General features: G+C 46.1%; 2 protein-coding genes across 5 annotated transcripts in view; one reads left to right on the top strand and one right to left on the bottom strand.

The window, feature by feature from the left end:
• Nucleotides 1-2,792, top strand: part of Hadh (hydroxyacyl-CoA dehydrogenase) — a 25,332-nt gene extending 22,540 nt beyond the window's left edge. Inside the window, exon 3 of the mRNA XM_076933465.1 lies at nt 2,718-2,792. Within this exon, the coding sequence (XP_076789580.1) occupies nt 2,718-2,792 (75 nt within the window). The remainder of the gene's footprint in view (nt 1-2,717) is intronic.
• Nucleotides 2,793-7,831: 5,039 nt separating this feature from the next.
• Nucleotides 7,832-24,563, bottom strand: part of Lef1 (lymphoid enhancer binding factor 1) — a 54,102-nt gene continuing 37,370 nt past the window's right edge. For 2 of the 4 annotated variants that reach the window (XM_034500084.2, XM_034500083.2), the window contains 2 exons: nt 23,568-23,616; nt 8,806-9,046 (listed from right to left, as the gene is read on the bottom strand). In XM_034500084.2, coding sequence (XP_034355975.1) covers nt 8,967-9,046; nt 23,568-23,616 — 129 coding nt within the window. In that variant the 3' untranslated portion in view covers nt 8,806-8,966. Of the gene's footprint in view, nt 9,047-23,567; nt 23,617-24,563 lie in introns of all 4 variants that reach the window. The other 2 variants (XM_076933260.1, XM_076933259.1) reach the window with 2 other exon arrangements.

Here is a 24,563-nt window from a genome sequence, read left to right as displayed (position 1 = left end):
GCTCTTTCTTAACCACTGAGTTTCAGGAAAGAGAGAGCGCTCAGTGGTGCAACCGTCGGCTCCTGGGGTGCAGAGGGACAGAGCACTGTTTCTGGATGGTACTTTTAAATGCACTTGGATCCTGACAGATGCTCAGGGTTCAGCCTCGAGACTCCTTTGCCATTGTATAATATCTTTCCCATGCATTCTGTTCTGGGCGATGGGGCAGGAGGGACCTGGAACCGTCTCTTCTTGAATTAGCACTTGGGGAGTGATCTCCTGTGCCCTTTCATGGCTCTGCCTGAAAATCAACCCTAGTAGGACTCAGAAAATCAACCTTAGTAGGACTCCTGTCCCTGAGCCTTCTCACCTTGCTTTTGGTCACCCTTGTTGGGACAGCCTGGTTCTCAGCTTCTAAAGTTGCCTCCTAATGGTAGTATGAATCCTTTATAGCATTTGAAAGTTAATACCAGGTTTTTAAAACAACAAAACAGGTTTAAAAAACCCCAAAACAAACCATGCTCCTTCCACAACCCCTAGGTAACATTAATTTCTCTGACAGAAGTGAAAATTTAAAAGGGAATTCTTTGATTATTTTGCAAACATGTTACAGAACAAAACCTACGGTCCTTTAATGTCCATAAGATTTATTGTTATTGTTAACAGCAGCAACTGAGGGGGAAACATTGTTTAACTTGCTGATAGCAAGTTGAGGTCCGTTGCTAGGGGGTTTGACGTCTGTTACTAGGGAACTGTTGATTGATGTAGCAGGTCATGGGGAGGCAGGTGTTGACCCTGAGAAATGCTGGTATTAGCCAAGTGTGGGGTGGCCCATGCCTGTAATCCCTGTACTTGGGAGGTGGAGACAGGATGATTGTGAATTCCAGAACTGATGTGGGCCATCCTGCATCCTACAAAGCCACTCAAAACCTTTTATAAAGGGATTCATCACTGAATTCTGCCAGGTGGTTAAGTTTGGCTAAGGTCAGCTTCCAGGAACTCTTTTGAGATTGGGCTGTTTGCAGCTGAAGAGAGTAAAACTGGTACGTGAGTGATGGCTTACACACCAGCACATGCCGGTGGTGCTCGCCCTTGGTGAGTTAAGCTGTTCATACAGGAGACAAGGGCATTTGTCTTGTCCCACCTTAATTTAATCCCCTTAACATTTCAACCTAAGTAACTAAGTCTATTAAAATACAAGGTGTGGCTGTAATTCCATGGGGAAATTTTTCTTGCTAACAAACATTGGGGCAACATAAATAGTAATCTAAAAATACTTGAGTGATGGCATCATTGCTATGGTCCCTCTTATCCCTCCCCCCACCCCCCACCCGACTTGGAGACAGAGACTCATGTGTCCCGAGATGACCTCACATTCTATATGGAGCCCAAGATAACCTTGAAGCTTGATCTTACTGTCCCCTACCCCTTTGAGTGCTGGGAACCGAACCCAGGACATACTGTGTGCCTGAAAGCACTCTGCCAACCGAGCTGTACCCTCAGCCTTATCACCATACTTTGAAAGAACCCATTTGGCTATGTCTTTTTTTTTTTTTTTAATGATGTGGTCATCATGATCACAGGGGTTTTCCCATCTGTTTTGTCACCTTTTCTTAGTTACCCTGTTAAGATGACAAAGCAAGGTTTCACCACTGAAGATACAGCGCTGTCAGGGGCACTGATCCTGGGTTTTACTTCCATCCACCAGTTGTAGCTGCTGGAGGATTGCCAGTTGTCTCATGCCTTGGGCTTTGAAAGGACCCAGATGACCTGTGGTCTTCAGCTCCACTTTGCCTGAGTAACCCAGAGGGGTTCTGGTCTTGCTGTATCTGGTAAGGTGGACACGGTGTTGGAACCTTTCCTTGGGGATGCTAATGGTCAGATCTCACAGGACGATGCATGTCTTATGGAGTGCAGAGAGACCTACTGGAGAGGAAGCCATAGTGTTACCCAAACCCTGAGTGTTTTATACCTAGGGAATGAGCTACTGGGCCTCCTGGCTCCTCGATTTCCATAGCTGCCAGAGAAAGGCTGGAGGAAGGAGTGGCTGTTGTTTAGGTGAGTTACATTTTACATATAGAAGACTACGTGATTGAAGACCGCAAGGGAAAGGTTGAAGCTTTCTCAGGCGTCTAGACATGCATGCAAATGAGGTAGGACATGAACTTTATCCTACTGTGTTGTGGTTTTATTTCTTTAAGATTTTCTATGTGTTTTATGTGTGTGAGTGTTTTGTCCACACATGTTTCTGCTTTGCTTGTGTGCTGTGCCTTCGGAGGCAGGAAGAGGGTATTATTACCCTGCATCTGGATTTACAGATGCTCGGGAGCCCACCATGTTGGTGCCCAGAATCAAACTCTGGTCTTCTTCAAGAAGAACGGGTGCTTTTAACCCACTGGGTGGTCTCTTCTCATCCCCACACACCCATTGTATTTTTAGATAACAATGGGTGAGCTGCCATAGATTTTATGGGAGCAGAACTGTGGGTGTGAGTCCCCAGCAGGTACATTCATTCAAACAAAGGAGGGAAAGCAGAATGGTCCACACTAACTCAGGCTGATGTTGACTTATATTTTAGGGGGATTTGACACTGTAACTGCTTGAAACAGAAGTCTATGTGTGGAAGGGGAAACTTCCAGGTCAGAGTGCTGGTTCAGGCCTTCGGGGGTCCTCAGAGACTGTGGGGTCTAGATGCTGTCTCCAGGTCTTGGTAAGATGCTTCGACCTCATTTTTGTAGGTGCCTTTGCTGACACATCTTGCCAAAGTCATGTCCTGTTCTCGGGTGAACAGGACATGGGAAAACCTCCAGTAACTGCCTTTGCTAACCTCACAGAAGCAACCATTGACTCAGAATTACCAGGTGGAGATGCTGAAACTAAATAAAACTGGGGGAAGACCCAGAAAACTGTGAAGGAACTATTCTGCCTCATTTGGGGTCCATCAGTTTTGAGGGCCCTCAGCCTCCATCTTAAAGATGTAGAGACAGGGCTGGGCCGTGGTGGTGCACGCCTTTAATCCCAGCACTTGGGAGGCAGAGGCAGGCGGATTTCTGAGTTCAAGGCCAGCCTGGTCTACAGAGTGAGTTCCAGGACAGCCAGGGCTACACAGAGAAACCCTGTCTCGAAAGAAAAGAAAAAAAAAAGGAAAAAAAAAAAGATGTAGAGACAAGCTGAGAGACGCTTCCTTCTACCCAGAGACAATAGGAACAAGAAGACAGGAGAGAAGCTCAAACCCAGGGTCACTGTCTCTGTTGCAGGTAGAGCCTTTAGGTTTTGCACACACACCTACTTCTTGGAAAGCCAGCTGCTCTTCCTCACATGGCCTCATGGTGGATCTTTGAAGTTATGTCTGCAAGAATCACAGGCCTAAGGGAAGTTTGTTAATACCTACAACTTTTGCATTACTTGTTTTTTTGAGATGAGGTCTTTCTGTGTAGCCCTGGCTAGTCTCAATCCTACTACTTTGCCCACTTTGATCAGTCTTCCTGCTTTTCCCTCCTGAGCTGCTGAGTTTGCTGTGTGCCAGCACACCTATCTGTATGCACTTTCTTAAGTCTTGGGTGAGCACAATTACATAGGGGATGGTTTTGCTGGACATCCTTGTCTTAGGATCAAAAGGATTCCAAATGCAGAGGTGGGGGGGTGGGGTAGGGGTGGCAGGAGGTCACAAATGTGATCTGTAGTAAGCAGCTTCCTCCTCTTCTGAGACTCTTTGTATCCCACAGTTTCCGGTAACACTTGACATAACACATCTCCACTGGCTGAAGGCCTCATCATCCAATCTGAGATGCTAGTCTGTCAAAGGGAGGGTGGGGAGAAAGGAGAGTGTGTGGGGGTGGGAGAGGAATATGAATGAGAATCTCAAGAGTCATTGTGAGAAACTTTGAGGTTAAAAGTGAGGGACAAATGGAGAACTGGCTCAGGGGTGAAGAGCACTGGCTGCTTTTCCAGAGGTCCTGAGTTCAACTTGCAGCAACCACATGGTGGGTCACAACCATCTGTAATGGGACCTGATGTTCTCTTCTGGTGTGTCTGAAGACAGCAACAGTGTACTCATATACATTAAATAAATAATAAATACTTCTAAAAACAGTGAGGTGAGAGAGAGAGAGAGAGAGAGAGAGAGAGAGAGAGAGAGAGAGAGAGAGAAACTCAGTGGTTTAAGTGCTGCAGAGGACCCATGATGGTTCCTAGCTCCCATGTCAGTCCACTCCCAGATGCCTGTAACACGAGCTCCAGAGGACGCCATCTACTGGCCGCTATTGGGCATTGCATACATAGGTACAAACCCACTCACATCCAGGTTTAAATTTTTTTTTTTTTTTTTAAAGTCTTTTAAAATAGTTGCAGCTGCCAAATGCCTCATGGAGCATGAAGCAAAGAGGTGTTTGCAAGGGCCATCTGATCTGTGTGAATGCTCTAGGCCAGAAATGCAGGGCCAGTCTCCCTAACTGGAACCTGCGGAAGATAACAGGTATATCTTGTGTGCCAGATGCCAGCAAGTGTCAAGAAAAATCACATAATCCACAGTTTACCTCTGGACTTTGTTAAGCTCCCCAAATAAACACCGCACAGACCTCATCTTGGGAGGAATACAAGTTGGGCAAGCCAGACCTGAGAACCCTTGTTAAACGGAGAACACTTGAAAGAAGCAAAAGCCTGTGGCGCTGGAGAGATGGCCTGGTGGTTAGGAGCGCTCGCTGCTCTAACAGAGGACATACGATTGGCTCCTAGCACCAGCATGGTGGCTCACAACCCTCTGCAGCTCTAGTTCCTAGAGCTCTGATTACCTATTCTGACTCTCAAGGGCACCAGGCTTATATGTGATACACACACACACACACACACACACACACACACACACACGCATGCATGCAGGTGAAACTTACATAAGGACAATCATAAAATAGTAATTTAAAAAAGCCTTAAAGGCTAGTGATGACAATAACTAGACCAGTTTGGGGGGCTCTTTGTGTCATGGAGAAAACATCACAGTAGAAAGTCTAATTCAGCAATGCCACTGACTTCAGATTCTGTGAGAAAGGTAGACAATGTCTGTTCCATTATTCTGCCGTGACTGCAGAGACTCTGGAGATGACGTGGGCCATATCTGCAGTTCACGCGTGCTCATCTGCCAGTGTCTCCCACACATCTAACACGGAGATAAATTGGTTTTGCTATTAACATCTCAAGCTAGATTCAGCAAAATATTTCATCTGTAACCTCAGTGTTGGGTAGGTGGAGGCAGGAGGATGGTGAGTTTGAGGCCAACTTGGGAGCACACAGTAAGATCCTGCCTAAAAAATGTGCCCATAATACAGCTCAGTGTGCAGAGGCTGCCAATCCTGCTGACCAGAGATTAATACCCCAATCCACATGGTGGACGGTGAAAGCTTTTACAAATTATCCTCTGCCCCCCCCCCACACACACACAGTTCTGTGGCACTCATACCCATCTAAACACATGCAAAATAAAATCTTAAATGAGAGACATGTTGAGATTTAGTGAATGCACCCACCAGTGTAGGTGACTAATATGCCACCTCCTCTTGTCAAAATGTCATGCCATTCTTGAGTTCAGAACAGGCTGGTTAATACTACCCACTTAATTCTTCCCTGAATAGGACTGTGCACCAGCATTTTATGGCCATGGGCTACACAGACAGGACATTTTTACAATGGACTGAAACATACTTTCTAACAAATTATATTTCAGGAGGAAGTTCATTTCACAAACTGTTTCGTAGTTACAGGGGTCAGTCACTACTCTGGGCTCTGCCTAAGTGCTGAGGTTGCAGGTGTGTGGCAACATGCCTAGCTGATTACCTAACACACCCTCACTGTGACCCATAGACACGGTAATGAATACGTAGCATCCTTTCTCCAATAAAGAAAGACAAGTAACCGCCTCCCTTTAGACTTACCCAAGCTCTTGAGCATATAAATTAAAGTGCTGTATTATTATTGTATATCATTGTCCATTCTTCTTCATTCTCGATGAGGACAATGACGTTTCTTCCTTAACCAGCAGCCTGAGTTTAGAACAGCAGCTTCCGGAAGGATACCCGAGAAAACCAATGACATCTTTCTCATACACTACAGAAATTTGGGATCTCGTTCTTCTAGTAGTACTTAGATGTTCGGCTACTCACAACTATTGGAAGCAGTTCAGGTTCATGGGTGGGGGTTGCAAGTGGGCAGCTCTTAAAATGCCCTGGCACCTGGAATAGTGGAGTCCTCTGGAGGTCCCCAATTTAACTACCATTCACTAATTTCTTATTAGCTCTTTTGCATAAAGTCTCTTCCTGTGGTGTGGGAAGTTTTGTTATACCATTGCTGTGTGCTGTGAAATTTACATTTTCCCTCCTGTCGGGATTACCCATTATCTTACTCCTTCTCAAGGAAAGCCACACAAATGTCGTCTTGTTGCTGCTCAGCAGAGGTTTCTGCATTGCCACAGCCTTGGATGGAGCTGTGGTAGGAAAACTGATTGCATTTGGACAGCCATAGTCATGAAACAGTTGGAAGGTCCCTCCCAACTGGACAGGTATTGTTGGTAACCCTGGCAACCAAACCAATCAAAACAGGAGGGAAACACCCATTTCTAAGGAAGGCTGTGCCAATTGTGACCTCAGGCAAGGCGAGGCGCCCAGAAAGGCTGTGCTTTGTGTTAGCTGCAGGACAGGGAGACCCATCACTTTTAAGATCAAACAGGAGTGGCCAGAAGAATCTCTCCAGCCATAGTTAACTTCTGTAATCTGTCTCTAGGAGCAGGGAGCTGCCTGATTCTCCTTCCCTAGTACAAATGCCTCCAGAAAGCAGGTTGGCAGAATGGCTGGAAATGGGCCTTAGCCTGAGCTGTGTCTTTGATGAACATATTTCCCAGGCTTGGAAGAGATTCTTTCTCCCCTAGAAAAGTAGTCCGCCATGTTTGCTTTTGTAGCTAACTCCCCGAGTTATCTTTATGCGGAGTCAGACGGAGTGCCTTGAACCATGTATGTTAAGGAGATGATCCCTGAGTGAATGGCTGCATGTTAAACCTTTAGGACAAGTAGGACCCCGGAACATAATACGTTTTTTTCCTGGTTCAAGTTTAGGATTGAATGGAGAGGAATTGGAAAGGTTCCAGAGGATAGTAATGAAAATGATTAAAGGCCTGATGATGAAAGCCGCAAGGACTCGGGATTACTTAGCCTGGAGAAGAGAAATTTGAGGGGTGATTTAGTGGCAATCTTCAAGTGCAGTACGTGGAGGGTTATTACAAGCACGGGTGCCAGCTGTTCCCCAGCTGTATGCACGCTTGAAAGAGGAGAATTTCAGAGAGGGATTTCAGTTAGCCAGCGATACCAAACTCAGGAGTGAAAGACCTTGAGAGACCGACATCTGAATGCATGTAGTTTCTGCTAAAGCATAGAGCAACATGTACTAGTATAAGGGTTTACGGGGGACATTGTGGGCTATCACTAAACACAGAAAGCTTCAACCCTGGGAAGATGGACAGGGCGGATTACCTCTTTTGCCCTGGGATGTGGGGAGCTCAGATCTGAAGAGGGAAGGCCCCGGGGCATGTGCTGATGGTGAAACCTCTCCACACCAACGCCGGAGCCGAGGGGAGCCCGAGGTGTCCGGGGAGACACCCACTACCGAGTGGCTCCGGCTTCTCCCTTCTGTACATGTTTCGCGTCTGTGCCTGGCATGGGAGAGGAGACGCTGGGGTCTGCAGGCCTGGGAGGCAGGGGTTGTTCTGTGCGCTCACAGCGCCATTCTGACAGGGGCTGCTCCTGTGTTCCACCAAGTCCTGGTCTCCGGTTCAGGTCATCACCAACTCGCAATTATTAGCAACTTTATTCTTAATAAAATGACACTTTTAAAAAAATGTTTTATTACAAAGCTTCTTTTTAAAAAATGCTCAGCACGTTAACTCAAACTGGAATGACAAACGTTAAGATGACAAGTTTGGGGCAGAGGCTGTGCCTTGCTATTTAAAAAATAACAGGTACATCAATGCTCATTTTAACAACTGGCATAAATTCCCACTAATCGGCTAATAAAAACAGATACAAATACAGAACATTTAAAGAAAGAACAATTCAAGTGCTGGGCTTTTTACAGGAGTGAAAGGAAAGAAATAAAAAAAAAATCACTGCAAATGGGTGCGCTCAAAGGAGATGTTAAGGTTTGTTGTTATTTTTTAAAAAAAAGAAAAATCAGAAAACTAAGTGAGACGGGCTGCCAAACTCGACCTCCAACAAGAGTGGGCTTGGCTATTTTAACTTTATCAAACCCCTCACAGGGCAGAAGCCACTGTGTATCACAGAGAAGCCACTTACTGGACAACATCTCTCAGGGGGGGAAAAAAAAAAACTCGCTTCTCTTTTCATCTTGTTTTTATTTCAAACTCTTTCAGACCTATGAATTTAATTGAAAAGCTCAGAGCTAGCAAAATATACAAGAAAAATAAAAATTAAAAAAAAAAAAGTAAATTTAAAATTCAAGTTAAAAAAAAAAAAAAGAAGCAAACAGAACTTGATCCTTTTGTACTGTTAAATAAAAACTTGAAGAGAGGGAAAATGAAGACAGGAACAAGAGGAGTCTTCCACAATTCTCACGCCAGGATGCTGATGCCTGCCTGCTCTGGCCGCTGGCTCTAGTTGCACGTGACAAGGCAAACACAGCCCAAGGTACTGTCTGTCCTTGCTGAAGGGTGACAGGTCTGCGCAGAAGACACTCAAGAAGCGCATGGAGACCGGAAGCAATGCCGCTCAGTGGGCAGGGCCTGCGAGCATTCTCATGGGCTTTTTAATTTTTTTTTTTTTTTTTCTTTTTCAGAAACAAACTGTTTTCTTTTGGAAGTCGGCTTGCAGTAGACAGAAGGGAGGGCTGGCAGTGACTGTTTCTGTGGGTCAGCGCTAGAAGTGACCTCAGGGTAAAGTTGCTGTCAGTGCTCCTTGGGGTTAGCGGGCAAGCTGTGGAGACAGTCTGGGTTTTCAACAAGCTTCCATCTCCAGAAGAGGGCCTGGGGTCGCTGCCTTGGCTTTGCACGTTGGGAATGAGCTTCTTTTGCCACCTCAAGAAGGAACAAATGAAATGGTATTAATGTAAAGTTGCCGCAGGCCTTTTAAAGACCGCACCTTGTATTACAGGCAGCGGTTCAGTTACATTACCCATTTCCTTAAATTCATGTTGACTAAAAATGGATTGCCAGGTACCAACCAAAAAAAAATCCTCAAATATATCCCAGGATAGGTATTTTTACTTGGTTTTGTGTATGTATGTGCAGAATTATGACATGCATTTAAAGAGTTGGGTCTTAGTCAAACAAACAAACAAACAGATGAAACCATATTTGAAAAACCATCAGTAGAAAGAGCTAGACAGAAACTGGAGAGGTGAGCAGGAGTCAGGTCAGGAGGGCCCGAAGGACTAGCGCTGGGTACAGTGCACTGCAGAGAGCCACCGCAGGGTTCTACACAGGACCAGAACATTCCAAATGGCCAGCGTGCTGCAAACTCCCGTATGACAAGCCCAACACACCCAAGATATATGGTTAACACACCCAAGATATACGGTTCGTTCTTATGGTCCAAGGAGGTGGCAGCACCTCCATTTCCACACAAGAACAAAGACATTTACCATTAGTTGCAAATGAATTACTCTGCAAGTAACTTAAAATAATGGATGCTTTTCAAAACGAAGAACCCCTAGTCCCCAAAGTTTTAATGACCTGAGATTTTACCAAGCGATTAAAGGTCAAAAGAAACACCATGATAAACAGAGTCAGAGGAAATCAAAGGCATCATCAGTTCCTTCACCCCAGGATGCACTGGTCCCCAAGGCTTTGAACCTGAGACAGAGGTGCAGAAGCCCTGCGTCCCATCTGGAACTTTTGACAGCCTCGGATGACCCAGCTCCCTGTGTTTGTGGTGGGTGTATCCCCCTTTATGAGTAACCATTCCTTTAGATGAATTCTCAGTGGTGGGCTTTCACGAAGGAGGAAAAGGAGTTGGAACAGTCAGATGACCGAACGAAAGCTCTGAGGCCATTTGAAAAGGAAAAAACACAACGTGGGTGGCCAAGCGCTTTCCACGAGATTTGGTACGGAAGTAGAAGAAAAACTCCTGCACACAAGCTGTGCCGGTGCGTGACAGACTGCACAGAGGACTGATGCTTCCTCCACAACTGTCCCCACAAACACCTGATCCTAACTGTGAAGCAACTATATCCCCGAGCAGCTACAGAAGAATGAAACAAACCGAGAAAACCGGGAAGAAACCACGGCAATGCTGTAATTGCGAAGTGTTCAAAGATTTAAAATTCCTACTCTGCAAAGCTAAGCTTTTCCTACCTAACAGAAGAACACACTGTTCAGTGGCAGATCTGTTATCAACCAAGCAACCTGTCAGCCCTTCACCCAGAGGATCAAAGGGCTGAGAGAGGCAAGGCCTTTCTAATGGGAGGAGCAGGAGTATGGCATGGGCTGGGCCTCACAGGTCCCTGTTTACTTTGCGATTTTGCATGAAAAATGTTCAAAGGCTAGGTCCAAGTTGCTCTTCCTGGGCAGTTTTACTCTGAGTCTGTGACAGGAAAATATTGTTTCCAAAGAAGGTATGGCCTTGAAGTCCAAGCCAGGCTGCTGGGGTTTAGATCTGAATGGCCACAGGGAGCTGAGGATGTACTCTACCATGGGAGACAACCTGCCCGCCCACTGAGGTCTGTCCCCAATCCTAGCTGTAGGAACTCTTGCTCGACTTTAATTCTAGATCAGAGCTGCACCCCTTCTGCCTGCCTGTCTTACCTACAAGCCCCGCTCTTGTAGTTGGAGTTGGCTTCAGTTATAACAGTCAAGACAAACATGGCTGACTACAGCGTCATGGTTCCTCACGGACAGAATTTCCCCATCTTCTAAAAGACATTCTCCCCTACTCGGGCGCGCATGGTTTGGCTGTCTTTGCTTCACTTTGTGTTGTCCTGCAACTGCCTGCAACAAGTTGGCTGTCCTCAGAGGTCCCCTGCATGGCAGCCTACCACCCCAGGGTTGCATTCCTGGTGGGAAACTGTCCTAAAAAGTGTCAAGTAGCTTTTTCTGGTCACCCTGTTAAAATATAAGGGCGTCAGGGCCGACCAACTCTTACTTCCCACGGGAGAAACGGGGCGAGAGTGTGCTGCTTTACAGATACAAAATGGGTCAAATCAAGATCGGCTTGAAGAAATCAAGCTCCAGAGATGGGAGACCTGGCATGGTCTGCAGTGGGGGTGGGCTGCTTGCTGGAAAGAGGCAGAGCTCCACCCACCGAAGCCTTCCAGGGCAATCAAAGCAGCAATTACCAAGAAAGCCCCCAGCATCAAAGGGAGTCAGCAGCTCTCTTACAGATGTTAAGGCCAGTGCCCTGCCGTGTGGCCATTTGTGCGGTGCAGACACTAGCACAAAATACAACGCCCTATACACCCTGACCACGGCTGCCTTCCTTAAACAACCTCCCATTGACTGACCACCTCTCTTCTCAAGTGGAGCCAAGACCTCACCTGGCTTACAAGGAGCCTGAAAGGAAAAAGGCAAGCCTTGAAGGCTCCTGACAGATGAACAGTACTGACCCTAGAGGCTGAGTCTCTGGTACAAAACTGAGAGGGTTGGAGGGGAGGGGTAGGCAGGAGGAGGCCTGGAGATGTGGGCAGCCTAGCCCCTTCTCCCATCTACCTTCTGATGGGTGAAGCTGGTACCCTGGGCCACCTAGGTTTGGCCAGCTATACATGCTAAGACAGGGGTAACAAGGAGGGTCTCTAGGGACAAAATGCAAACTCTCGTATTCTTGACAACACAGTCAGAACTGGTAAGTAACCAAAAGCACTGACTCAGGACCCCTCCCAACTCTCTCTATCCCCCCACCCCACCCCACCCCACCTCTGTCTAAATGGCACCAGGCATTACCTCAGGAAGGAAGACCTGAATGTGTATTCAGTTATGACATCATCTTTGGGGAGAGGGTATTAAGACATTAGTTTTGCGAGGGGTGAAAAGAAATTTTAGCTGCAAGAATTGCCTTGTGCCAATTACTCTCTGCCTGTCACGGCAGGGCGTGGACTACTGGGTTACACAATCTGATGTGTGGAGGGTAAGTGTGTAGGATTCAGGGCAGGAGTCAAGCTGCCTAGCACTGACTGTCTGCAGAGGAGACCGACCGAGGCAGATTGTGGCGTGACAGGGACACAAGGTGACCCCTATAGCCTCTCCCCAAGCATTCTGCTTCTATAGCCTTCGCCTAGTTGACTTCAAGGTGACTGCACCTGCCAGAAGCCTGGCACTGGGAAAAACCTCACACAACAGTTTTATACCTTTGCGACAACGCAAGAGGAAATCAAGGCCCAGGGAGGTGACGAGCTCACCTGATGTCAGGAAACACCGCTGAGCTCAATGCTCACTCCTACCACCATGCTTTGCAACTCCATCACCATTTTCTTTATCCTTCCTGCATCCTCTCTGCCCATCACCAGGCAACAGCACCTTTATCCTGACACTGTGCTCCACATCTAGAATCCTGTGTAGCATTGCCTAACCCAAGATGCCACACTGTTTGAGAGCAAACCAGTGAAGAGGCCCGAGCTCGTCAGGTAGTGAAGAAATCCAACCCTCTGAGAATTTGCTCCAACCTGATGAGCCTGGCTGTGGGTCCTTGGCAGTGAGACAATCTGGGGTTTGGGAAAAGGAAAAATGGAAATGTGTGGTCAGCGAGCTTGACGCTGAGTTTTGTTTCTAGAACTGAATTAGTCCTTAGTTCCACACTGAGGACTACTGCACCCCTGACCACAGAGCCGTGGGTGGGAGTCAGGAAGGGATCCATAGCCCTGGCTTTGGACTCAGGTTAGACCCAGGCAGGGTGCTAGTGTACATCTTTCCCCTGGTGTTAGCCAACACGAACTGCAACCAGCTAAACAAAACTTTGTATCAAGGTGACTGAGGCTGGCCTGGGACCCACCAGCAATGACTGCAGGGTAGTCTGCCTTCAATCTATTCATACAAATCCTCCCCCCACCCCCGCCTGTGAGGACATGTCCTGTGGGGGAGACTGTGGCTCTAGTGACTGCTGGATCTACAACCTGCAGACACATTTAGGACATGCTCTATATCGGTGGTTCTCGATATATATTAATATTAGCCATATTAATGGGTCAATCACTGTGACCCATTAATATAGTACCCTGTGCTGTGGTGACCTCCAACCACTAAAATTATTTTGTTGCCACTTCATAACTGTAAATTTGCTACTATTAGGGACTGCAATGCAAATATGTGATATACTGGCTATGTGATATTTGACCCCTGTGGGATCTTTTGACCCCCAGAAGGGTCACGACTCACAGGTTGAGAACCACTGCCCTAGGGAAAGGTTCTAAATCAACATATTTCTATAGCCAGAAGCCCTTTAAATTCTCTACCTAATCCACATTTCTCTCATCTTGACAGAAGTTCCCGCAGAGAAGGGAGAGGGTAACGGCTTATAAAAATGTGGAACCAGGACCTATGTGTGCTTCCTCTTTGCTTTTCAGCTTTATGCTTGTGAATCAGCCTAAGTACACAGAGAAGTGACTGTACACGCGGAATAAGAACCCCCAGAACACACAGGCCTGAGTCAGGCTATGATCCAGGCCTGGAATCACGATTTTCCTTTACTCAGGAAGTCCCTGGCGTGCCCCAGGCCCCAGTTCCTCATCTGTAAGAAGCAGGTGCAGCCTGCCCTTCCTCCCAGAGCATGGAGGGATGAAGGGGAAAACATCGGAGTTACCGATACCTGGTGCTCTCAAAGAGACAGTGAGCCTTGGTTACTGCCTTGTGATTAAAAGTGCATGTGTGAACTCCACCATGTTGCCCAGCAGGCACTGAGGGAGGACGACAGCCTAGGGTTCCTCAACACCACCCCCAAGGCTAAGAGTGTGGGATACGCAGGCTGCGAACATTCGGACAGAGGAAACACAGGCTGACCAACAGAGAACCAAGACTAAGCGGCGAGGAAGCGAGATGATACCATTTAGAAATAAAGGGCAACGGGGTATTTCTGAGTACAAAGTGTCTTCTAAAAAGACTGCGAGAAGTCTGAGAGTCGGAACTGAAGTATTTCAGACACACAGAATACACCTAAGGGCTTAGCGAATATCAAGCCGGAGCTGAGTTAAAACCAAAACTGTGAGCCATCTTGCGTTGGACTTTTCTGTCACGTGGTGTATGAAGGCCCAGTGACAGCACAGCCTCAGGTGTGGAGAACAACAGGAATTCGTGTCACAAGGAGCCGCAGGGATGCCGTGAGATTCACACCCAAACCCAGCACATTGTGCATCTACACAGCACCCCGGCACCTCTAAGCTGGGGCCCTTTACTTCCGACTCCTATTCTTCAAATGAAGTTCATTTTTTTGATTCTTCAACCCAACATGGCAGAACTCACATATTCCTGGCAGAGAGGAATCGTTCCATATTGCAAGGAAAGTAACAGAAAAAGCCAGAGACACCGATTTTTTAAAATTTCATATATTACTTGGTGCCATTTACAGTAATGCCAAACCATCATACTCTGTGTGGCACATACAATATAGCACACTCTGTAGCATGACCGTGTTAAGTACTAAGAAGTTTCAGTGCACCGTGTTGAAGGCAGAATTATACCTAAAGCGGGTTTTAAACATATCTTTTATGTGTATGGGTGTTTGACTGCGTGCACGTCTCCTGGTACATGACAGAGACTAGAAGATGCCAGATCCCCCAAGAACCGGTGTTACAGGTGTTTGTGAGCAGCTACGAAGATGCTGGGAATCGAACCCAGATCCCCTGGGTGGCCCAGCGCTCTTAACTGTTGGACCATCTCCCCCAGCCTCCTTAAAGCCTTTACAAAAAGTCCATGTTTGGAGCTGTGGGGTGTTTCACAGTGGTAGAGATTATTGTCTTTCTGTTGATGTGATAAAAAACACCATGAGCAAAAGCAACCTGGGGAGGAAAGGGTTAACTTCATCTTCCACTGTCCACGTCTAGGCCATCGCCTGGGGAGGTGAGGGAAGGATGCTAGCAGCTTGCTCCTTGCTCCTCCCGGCTTGCTCAGCTTTCTAACACAACCAGGACCACCTGCCCAGGGAGGCACCACCCACAATGGGCTGGGCCTTCTCCATCCATCACTAATTAGGAAAATGTTCCTCAGGCATACCCACAGGCAATCTTATGGAAGCATTTTCTCAAAAAAGCCTAACCAGGCTACTTAGAGTGCACCAGGTCCTAGGTTCTAGCCTTAGTACCACACAAAAACTGTTTTCCAAGTTTCGATAATTAGAGACAAGACTTCAGGTTTCAGAAAACTCTGATTCTCAGAAGGTGGCACATCCGTAGCTCCAGGTAACCCAGTGAGAAAAGGATTCTATTAAAATGTGTCTAAAGCAATTCCTTATTAGATATTACTTTAATGCGTTGGTGAAATTGCAATTCAATCCATAAATATTGGAGCAATTCTAGATATCACGTTATCAGAAGGGAGGCTTAGTGAGTTCCCTGTGCATTTCTTCATGCCCAGTTAAATAGATTAATATTTATTTCTAGTATGTGGGTGCTTTGTCTGCATGTATGTGTGTGTGCCTGCTACTTCAAAGGCAAGAAGGGACTCTGCATGCTCAGGAATTGGAGTTGCAGATGGCTGTGAACTGTCAGGTTGGTTCTGGGAACTGATCTTGATCTCTGGGCCTCTGAAAAAGCAGCCGGTGGTCTTCCCACAGAGCCATCTCCACTGCCTCCTTGGTTGGGTTCTAGCTGCTGCTGACCAGTGTATCTGGTTGCTGGCTGAGTTCTACTTTCCTGTTCTCTGGCCCCAGCACTAAGCTCACCATTGGTTCCTCCGGATGGTTATGTAAGTCACAATCAGGCTGTTCTGGCACAGTTGTCCCTTGGTATCCATAAAGGTTCCTTTCTAGTCAGACATGCAATGACACATATCTGCATATACCTTACGTATGTCCTTCCTGTACTTTAAACCATCTCAGGGTTGCTTCCAATACCGAAAGCACCGCAAGGGCCATGCAAAGGTTGTTTCTCTGTATTGTTTAGGGGATAGCATGACAGGAAGAACTGATGTGCAACATGTCTGCTACAGACATGATTGTCACAGGTTCAGCCCCACTGGGCACAGGTGAGAAGGAAGAGTGACACTCAAGAAAGCTGGAGAGGCCCACTGCAGGACAGTCCTACCTGATATCATTCTCACAGCAACTGCAGTGCTAAACATGCCAGAAACCAAGTTTTGCTTCCTGGAACATTCTGGAATCATCCTCAGTGTCTTTCATCTACAGTTTTATCCCCCACCGCTGTAGATGCCAAGACTTGGAGATCTGAACGTGCCTTTCAATATGCAAAAGCATCCTATCACACAAATGACGATGGTGGTTTAAATGAGAAAAAGTCTTCCATAGTCTCTTGCATTGAAACTCTCAGTCCCCATTTAGTGGGCTGTTTGGGGATGGGGGTGGAGGAAGTATGTCACTAGGGGGTGGGCTTTCAGAGTTAGCCATTTCTAATTCACTCTCTCAGCTTCCTGTTTGGGGTTCAAGATGTGATCCCTCAGCTTCCTGCCTCTGCTACCTTGCTTGCTGTTTTCTTCCATAAATCCCTGCCATGGTGGAACCACCACAAGCCCAAATAAACTCTTCTATAAAGTTGCCATGGTTACAGTGTTTTATTATAGCAACAGAAAGTATCGGAGGACTCTGACCACAGGCATCCTGGACATGGGGTCTGACTTTGAAAACCCTATAGTTTACACAGCAGCCGTTTCAAACCCCATTGTCAATTATGTGACTGTCTCTCTGTTAAAACTGTGATTCAAGCCTGTCCGAGGCCTGATCTTCCTGAGGAACAGGATAGTCAAAGAAGTGCTGCATTACGGATTCTCTAAGCGGTTTATACTCATCTGTGACAGCCATTTGCAGAAGAGGAAAGTCATAGTAGGCCATTCCTTTAGAACGGACAAGCCAGGGACAGAAGCTGTGGAAGAGAGCCTGCCCCTTCAGGGCACCAAGATCTCCAGCTTCAAGGGAAGTGAAACAAAAGTCTCAGGCAAGACAGATGCAGCGAGCAGCCTAGTGCCTGGGATCTAAACACTTCATTATGAAGGGAGGCAGAAGGTGCCCTCTGCTAGGGGGCGCTGCTGAGCACAGAGCAACTGTTTGCCTGGGAGAGGCTAACTCCAGCTGGAGGATACTGCAGAGTAGGGATGTGACCACCTGGCCTCTCTAACCTGGCAGCTACTCTACTCCCTTGTTTCCCAGAGTTCTTTAACTTCTGCTCCCTACCTTCTGCTTGTAACAATTCCTTATCAGGTGCTTCCTGTGTGTGTGCCACAAGATGGAAAAAGAAGACGTGTTTTCACTTTCTAGGCATAGGCAAGAGCCTTTGCTCGGAGACGTGTGAACAAGTGTTAGGATTTCTCAAGCTGTCTTGAATTTCCCTCTAATTTCCACCATTCAAAAAAGAAAAAAGTCTGGCTTTGTTTTCTACTAAAACACCAAACCCAGGGGACACCCAGCGGCTTAGACACCTAATGAGGTTGGCTTCATGTTACACTTGTGGGCAGGATTAGGAGCAAAGATTAGAAAAGGCTCAAAGATGCTGGGATGAGCTGAAACTATTACAGCAAGTAAAGGTTTTTAAAAGACTACGAAGAACGTTTGACCACCCCCCACCTTACAGAGGACAGGACTGAAGTTGGGACTGCACCTAGGCTCCCCAAGACTTCAGGGTTCTGCCTTCTGGCTCTGTAGCTGGGGGAGGTTCTGTGGGAGGAATCGCAGGACCCAGGAGCTTTGAGCCTTTAAATGCCATCATCAAACAGAAGCCAGAAACATGGGGCTTTTTTCCCCCAACATAAATCCAAGCACTGTACAATTAACTCCTGTAGCCTGTACAGCACTCGCAATTACTTCTCCCACACAGCTCCTGGCCCCAGGGCAGTGAAGGCTAAAGGTTCTACTTAGTGATAAACACACTTCTTCATTTAGTTAGCAAACCTCTGAGATAAAGATTATGTCAAAGCCAAAATGGGGGTGGAATGAGTGGGCTGGGTGTAGGGGGCTGCGTGTGCATCTGCGTCTTCAGGTGCACTTCTGTGCCTTTAGCCAGGAGTTTTTCTACTTCTAAACATATTTTGCTTCTACTTTGAAATTAGTTTGTGGATACTGTATAATCAGAGAGGCACTACATCAAAACCGTATCTCTGTATAATTCCGGCTCTGGGGTTTGTTTATAGTACACTAAACACTAATAAACTTGTTCACAGAATTGATTTTAATTAATAAACTTAAGTGATCAATTTTCCTGATGTTTTAAAAATTCTAATTTTTTTATTTTTTTAATTTTTTTTTTTTTTTTTTTTTTTTTTTGCTTACTTTCTTACACATCTTGACTAAGCCAGAAAGAGAGAAAAGTCCAAATCTTTGATGATAATGTCTAACTATCGACAGGCTGTTGAGGTGTTGCAGGTTCCAAATCAAACCCACACCAAAGCCCTAATAACTCCTAGGAAAATAATGTGCTATGAAATCTAGGAACTCCCTTGCCAATCCATAGCCCAAGTGGCAGCCACCAGGACACTGCCACAATCCTACTCAGATCTAACAATTTATTGTACATAGTCTTTATTTTTATCTAACATGCTATATGTAACTCACAGCACAAATCGTATTATTTTATAGTTCGCCATCTTGAGCCTACAGCTTCTCATACTGGAAACCCCTCTGGGAAGGAAAAGGCTCTCACTCACCAAGTAGCCCCTCCCCAGGCACAATCCTCACTCACCCTGCGGGAGTCACCCTTACTGGTGGCTTGCAGAATAAACCACTAGTGTCTACAACACTGGCCTTCATGCAGACAGAAAGGAGTGGCACAGTCTCACTTCCCAGTGGCCTCTCTCTCAGCTTTGTCGTCCGACAAAGGATGGCTTAGTCCAAAAACAGGACGGGATGCATTTGGCTTGCTCAGAAGAGCCCTCAGAAATGGCTGTCACTGATCCTGTTCCCAGTTTGGACAAAAGGTGTCCTGGTATTGACAGCCGGTCAACAATAGTTTCAGAGTGAATTTGCATATGGAATTTTCACATATACTCATTTTGGTTGTTTTACCTTCTCCTCCCCAACTTCTACATGGGGCTTGAAGAGGCCACATTGGGAACAACTTCCCAGCCCTCCTCCCAAAACATAGAAGCATAAAAATATAATTCATGCATTTTTAAGGACTGGGACACAGTGTTTAAGGAGCTTTTAGCATTTGAACTGTATGTTCAGAGGTGTGAACTCGAAAGATCATTCTCCTTTAACAGGAATTTATTGAGACGGTCAGCGTTAGCACTGACCAATGGAATGGAGGACAGAAACAAACCCATGAATCCACAGGCAACTGATTCTTGACAAGGATTCCATAGACATATGTTGGCAAAACGACAACTACTTTAAGAAATGGGAGAGGGAAAACTTAATACGCACATCTCAAAGTGTGAAACTTGGTGCACTCTATGTGAATTGAAAATCTTAATATAAGGCCTGAAACTTTGAAACTACTAAAGGAAAACATGAAAATGCTTCAAGATATTGCCACAAGCACTGATTTCAGGAACAGGACTGCAGTATACAGAGAGAAAAGAATTGTACGCTATATTTCATTGAATTAAGAAAGCTTTTGCAATGGAAGTGGCCTACAGATAGAGGAAAAAAAATCTGTGCCAACTACTAACCTGATAGGGGTTAACATCCACAATATATTAAAAACAAACAAAGAAGCCCTCTGGGGTCTGGAGAGGGGCACATACTGCTTTTACAGAGGATCTGAGTTGGGTTTTCAGCACCCACATCAGGTGGCTCACAACCGGCTGTAACTCCCGCTTAAGGGACTCAGCGCCCTCTTCTGGTACCCATAGGCACTGCACTCAAGCACATAGCCTTCCTCATTGTTAACACATGTTAAAAGTGACTTGAAAACAAACAAACAAAAACTCTTTAAAATATACTAACAACAACAAAGCAAGCAACACAATTGATACATGGGTAAATTATCGAAACAGGTACTTTTGAGAAAACGTCCAACATCTTTAGCTATCAGGGAAATGTAAATTAGGAATATACTGAGACTCTATCCCAGTCAGGTCAGGATGGCTACCAGTAAGCAGATCACGCACTAGTCACACCTCTGCAGGACAGGTCACACACTAGTCACACCCCTGCAGGACAGATCACACACTAGTCACACCCCTGCAGGACAGGAACTCTTGCATACTGTTGGTGGGAATGTAAGTCAGTGTGACCATCAATATATATTGACTTCCCCCAAAACTAAAAGTAGACACATTGTACAACCTGGCTTCTGGGTATACACCCAGAGTCAGCGTACCACAGACATGCCCACACCCATGATTCCAGAGGGAATGTTCAAAATGGCCAGAAGCAGCCCAGGGGCTTGGCAACAAATGAGTTAGATTAAACAGACATACCCAGCGGAGTACTATTTAGCTATAAAGAATAGTGAAATTGAGTCATTTGAAGGAAAATGAAGTAAACTCTGGGTGATTGTTAGGCGAAATAACCCAGACCCAGACAGAACAATGAGTTTTCTCTCAAATGTAGAAGCTAGAAGTTGTAAATGGCTGGAAGTGTAAAGGAAACTGACTGGGGAGGAGGAGGTGAGGAGGGTGAGGCAGGATGGGGAGGGTGAGGGAGGGAGACAAGAAGCAAATCAGAACAAAGCAGGCACATGTACACAGAAATGCAATGGTGGGGCAGAGGCGTCAACCAAAATGAAATATCAAAATTCCATATGGAAACCCGCAACTTCATAAGCTAATTTAACAATAAAAAAGAAAATTCCGTAACAACTTTTAAAAGAAAAATTCCATAACAAAATTCATTATTTTGTACTAACCAAAAAGTTAACTTAAAAAATTTTTTTCAGAAGAAGAAGAAGAAGAAGAAGAAGAAGAGGAAGAAGAAGAAGCTGAAAACTCAGGAGAACTACAAGGAAAAAAACCAAAGTGGAGGAGATCCAGGCCAGGGGATGGTTGGGAGGAGTGGACACGACCCAGCAGGCTGTGTGTGTACTGGAGTGTCGCTGTGAAGCCCATGCAGTGTGGAGTTAACTGGTCTGACTATAAGATACACATGAGGTTTCCCTCAGTGCTCTAGAGGAGTGAGGCCTCCTGGAGGTGGAGTCTCTGCCCTCCATGCTCAGGCCCTGGCAGGTAAAGTGCACTTGGCATTGTCCTCTTGGGACTGAAAAATGGCTGTGGGGATTTCACATCTCTCTAGAGCAGTGGTTCTCAACCTGCCTGATGCTGTAGCCTTTTTAATACTACAGGTTGTGGTGACCTCACGTTGTGGTGGACCTCACGTTGTGGTGACCTCACGTTGTGATGACCTCACGTTGTGGTGACCTCACGTTGTGATGACCCCAACAATGAAATTATTTTTGTTGCTACTTCATACTGTAATTTTGCTACTGCTGGGAATCATATTGTAAATATTTTTGAAAATAGAGGTTTTGCCAAAGGGGTCGTGACCCACAGGGTAGAACCACTGTCTACATCTTGAGAGTTGGTCCTAATCAAGTACACCACCTGTCTGGGCTTGCTCCGAGGTTGAATCAGCTCAGACAAGACAGGACCATTCATACCCATGGGAGGAAACCAAACCCACGTAATCAGCAGTAGTTCTGAGTTACCTTGTTGGGACCAGAAAACCACTACGGGGAGGGGAAAGAGAGGAGGTGATATGCGCAGGGAAGTGAAGAACCACACAGCAACACATGAAACAGTTTCTTTTCACTGGATTGTGTCAAGTTCAGGGAAGGGGACCAAAGGTCCCTGTGGCAGCACCGTGAGGCAGTCGCAGACCCACAAGTAGATGGAACGAAGGCCATGGCTTCTCTCCCTACTCTTTTCTGGATGCAGCCTGGGCCCTCTGCTCTGTAATAGCATTGTTGGCTCCCAGTTTTCTTTGACAACAGGACTGTGGACAGGTCGTGTGTGTGCGGTGTGTGTGAGAGAGAGAGAGGAGAGACTGAGAGAGAGAGAGGAGGGGGGGGGGGGGGGAGATATTGACTTCACATCCAGCAAATGAGACGGAGATTGGTACTAGTGACTTTAAGCAGTAACGTAACAAGTCAGGCCTCACCCAGAAGCATGGGGGCTTGAGAACAAAGGGGCAGGGGGGCAGTGGAAGGTTGTTAAAGGAGTAATTGGGGGTAGTATGGGGCTCAGAATGGGGACAGTAGCAGCTTTTGTTTTGTTCTGTATATTCAAAGAAAGACTCCTTAACTTCAGGAAAAAGAAAGCAGTGAGAAGCCCAAAGATCACTGGGATTAGTAAAGAAACAGCAGCTGAAGTGCATTTTAAGACAAAACAAAACAAAAAAAAAAAAAAAAGATTTTTTTTAATCAAACCTTTGCATCAACTCAGCTTTTATATCAAGTATATATAATATATTATAGTTACTAACTCCAGTTTCACCGTAAAGTACGGCAAGCATTCTCATGAAATACATAGCTCCTAAATTGCTGGCATAAAAGCTCAGAGCCGCCCACGGGTGGTGGGACGCCAGGCTGCTCTTGCCATGTTCATTTTAAGGATGATTTTCCCACTGGTCAGTAAAAAATAGCTGAGGAGAAAAAAAACACCTGAGGCAGGAGAACAGAGAAATAAACGAATCCGAAGGTTGTGGTGAGGCGGAAAGGCACACTGTGCTGACAAAACACACGGATGGATGAGGACCAGCGAGTCAGCAGCACTAGACTGAATTGGGTGATGTTGTCCTCTTTCGGAACGACGCGAGAGGGATGGTGACAGCGGGGGAGCTAGCAAGCAAGGAATAGGCCTCTCGTTAAGAGCTAAATCAGCAGCAGGCCACGAGATTTGATCTTTACCATGTTTCAGATGTAGCAGCTGTCATTAGGGGACCAGTACTGCAGAAAAATTGTGCCTTTAACAATATTTTTATGGAGAGGTTTCTGTACATTGCAAACACTCAGTAGCTACAACATCATGTGGACCTGCTCGCTCTGCCCTTATGGTTCTCATGGCAGCTGTTTCTGTTTGTGCAGTTGCATGTGGTGGCCCTTTAATGGACAGGGAAAGGTTCCAACGTGGACCCTCGCTGTCTCCTGCCATCAGTGCGAGACAAGCCCCGACCTAGTTGTTTAGTATTAAAAAACCCAGACACATGAAAGATTCTCAAGGGAACACAAGGTAGCATGTTGTTACTGTCATCACAGAAGTGGCATTCTCTAAGGACTATGCAAACAGAGCAGAGGCAGAAGCAAAGAGAAAACAGATAGCAGAAAGGAGGGGGAAAAAAAATCAACCACACCTCATAACTATGACTCCGGGACAGGCATGGGAAAAGGAATCTCTACAGGCACCTTCACAGGTAAAGAAAAGTTTTTTTGAAACATTAAGGATTCTCAGGAAAAGAAAGCCGAGTTAAGGGATCACATGACAGTCACAGAATGCGGCAGCGTCTAGGAAGCTGCAGACGATTTACAAGGAGTCTGCCAGAAGCAGAAGTGTCAACAGAGGGCCACGGGATACCTACCTGAGGTCGATTCCTGTAGCTTCTCTCTCTTCCTCTTCTTCTTCTTGCCCTGGAAGGACAGAGGCACAAGTCAAGTCAGAGGGCGGACGGTGGGCATGCAGGTGTGCACCGTACAGGAAGCAAAGACAGAAGGAGGAGCCAGCCAGAGAGACAGGGAGAGTCGCTGGCTTCCTTTTCCTCACCATTTGTGTTTAAAACAATTCTTGTGTGTGTATGTGTGTGACTCCTGCATTCCGCCTCCTTGCAGACTCCTCTTCTGACTGTCATGCTCAGAACCCACCTCTGCTGGTGCCACACACTAAGCCTGCTGTGAAGTGTACTGCTCCATTTTATATCTGTGGTGTCAACTGAGTGCCCAGCACCCTGTGGCAGAAGGATGGTCTCTTAAGCAAGGAGAGAAAGACAGAGTAGGAAGTAGACCTGGGAAACTGAGGCTGCTGCTTCTCACAAAGACATGACACCAATACAAGAGCAACTTAAAACATTTCAAAAACATCTCAACGATATAAAATTGGTCATATTTGAGGTGGCTTAAAATTTTCATTTCTCTTCTAAAACTTCTCTCTTTTCCTGCTTTTCTTTCACCTTGAAAAAGCACGTCCATATGGCTGCAAAAACACAGCCTACTCTCTATGAATCATGAGTGCTTAGCCTGCTACAGGTATTTTTCAACGGACTAACAGAACATCTTTGTAGCCAGCACCTCTGGACTAACGGCAGCCATGAACAAAATCAGCCTCTCAGATTTACCGCGGTTGGCTGGGTCTATAAATGCAGATATATTCATGTGCAGCAGAGCAGTTTTTCTCCAGGTTCACACGGTTACTGAATGAGGCCTTAAGAGTTTTAGAAAGTTGACTGAAAACTCTCTTCCTAAACATTAAAGCAAACGGCCTGGATCAGCGACCATCAAAAACCGCCATCTTTAATGTGACCAGAGGTGTGTCCGGGGAAGGGAAGTCAGTGAGATCCTTCACTCTAACAGACCTCCTTCTG

The sequence above is a fragment of the Arvicanthis niloticus genome, chromosome 4 (genome assembly GCF_011762505.2).
Source record: "Arvicanthis niloticus isolate mArvNil1 chromosome 4, mArvNil1.pat.X, whole genome shotgun sequence".
Taxonomy (NCBI): Eukaryota; Metazoa; Chordata; class Mammalia; order Rodentia; family Muridae; genus Arvicanthis; species Arvicanthis niloticus.
This window is presented reverse-complemented; position numbering and strand designations above follow the sequence as displayed.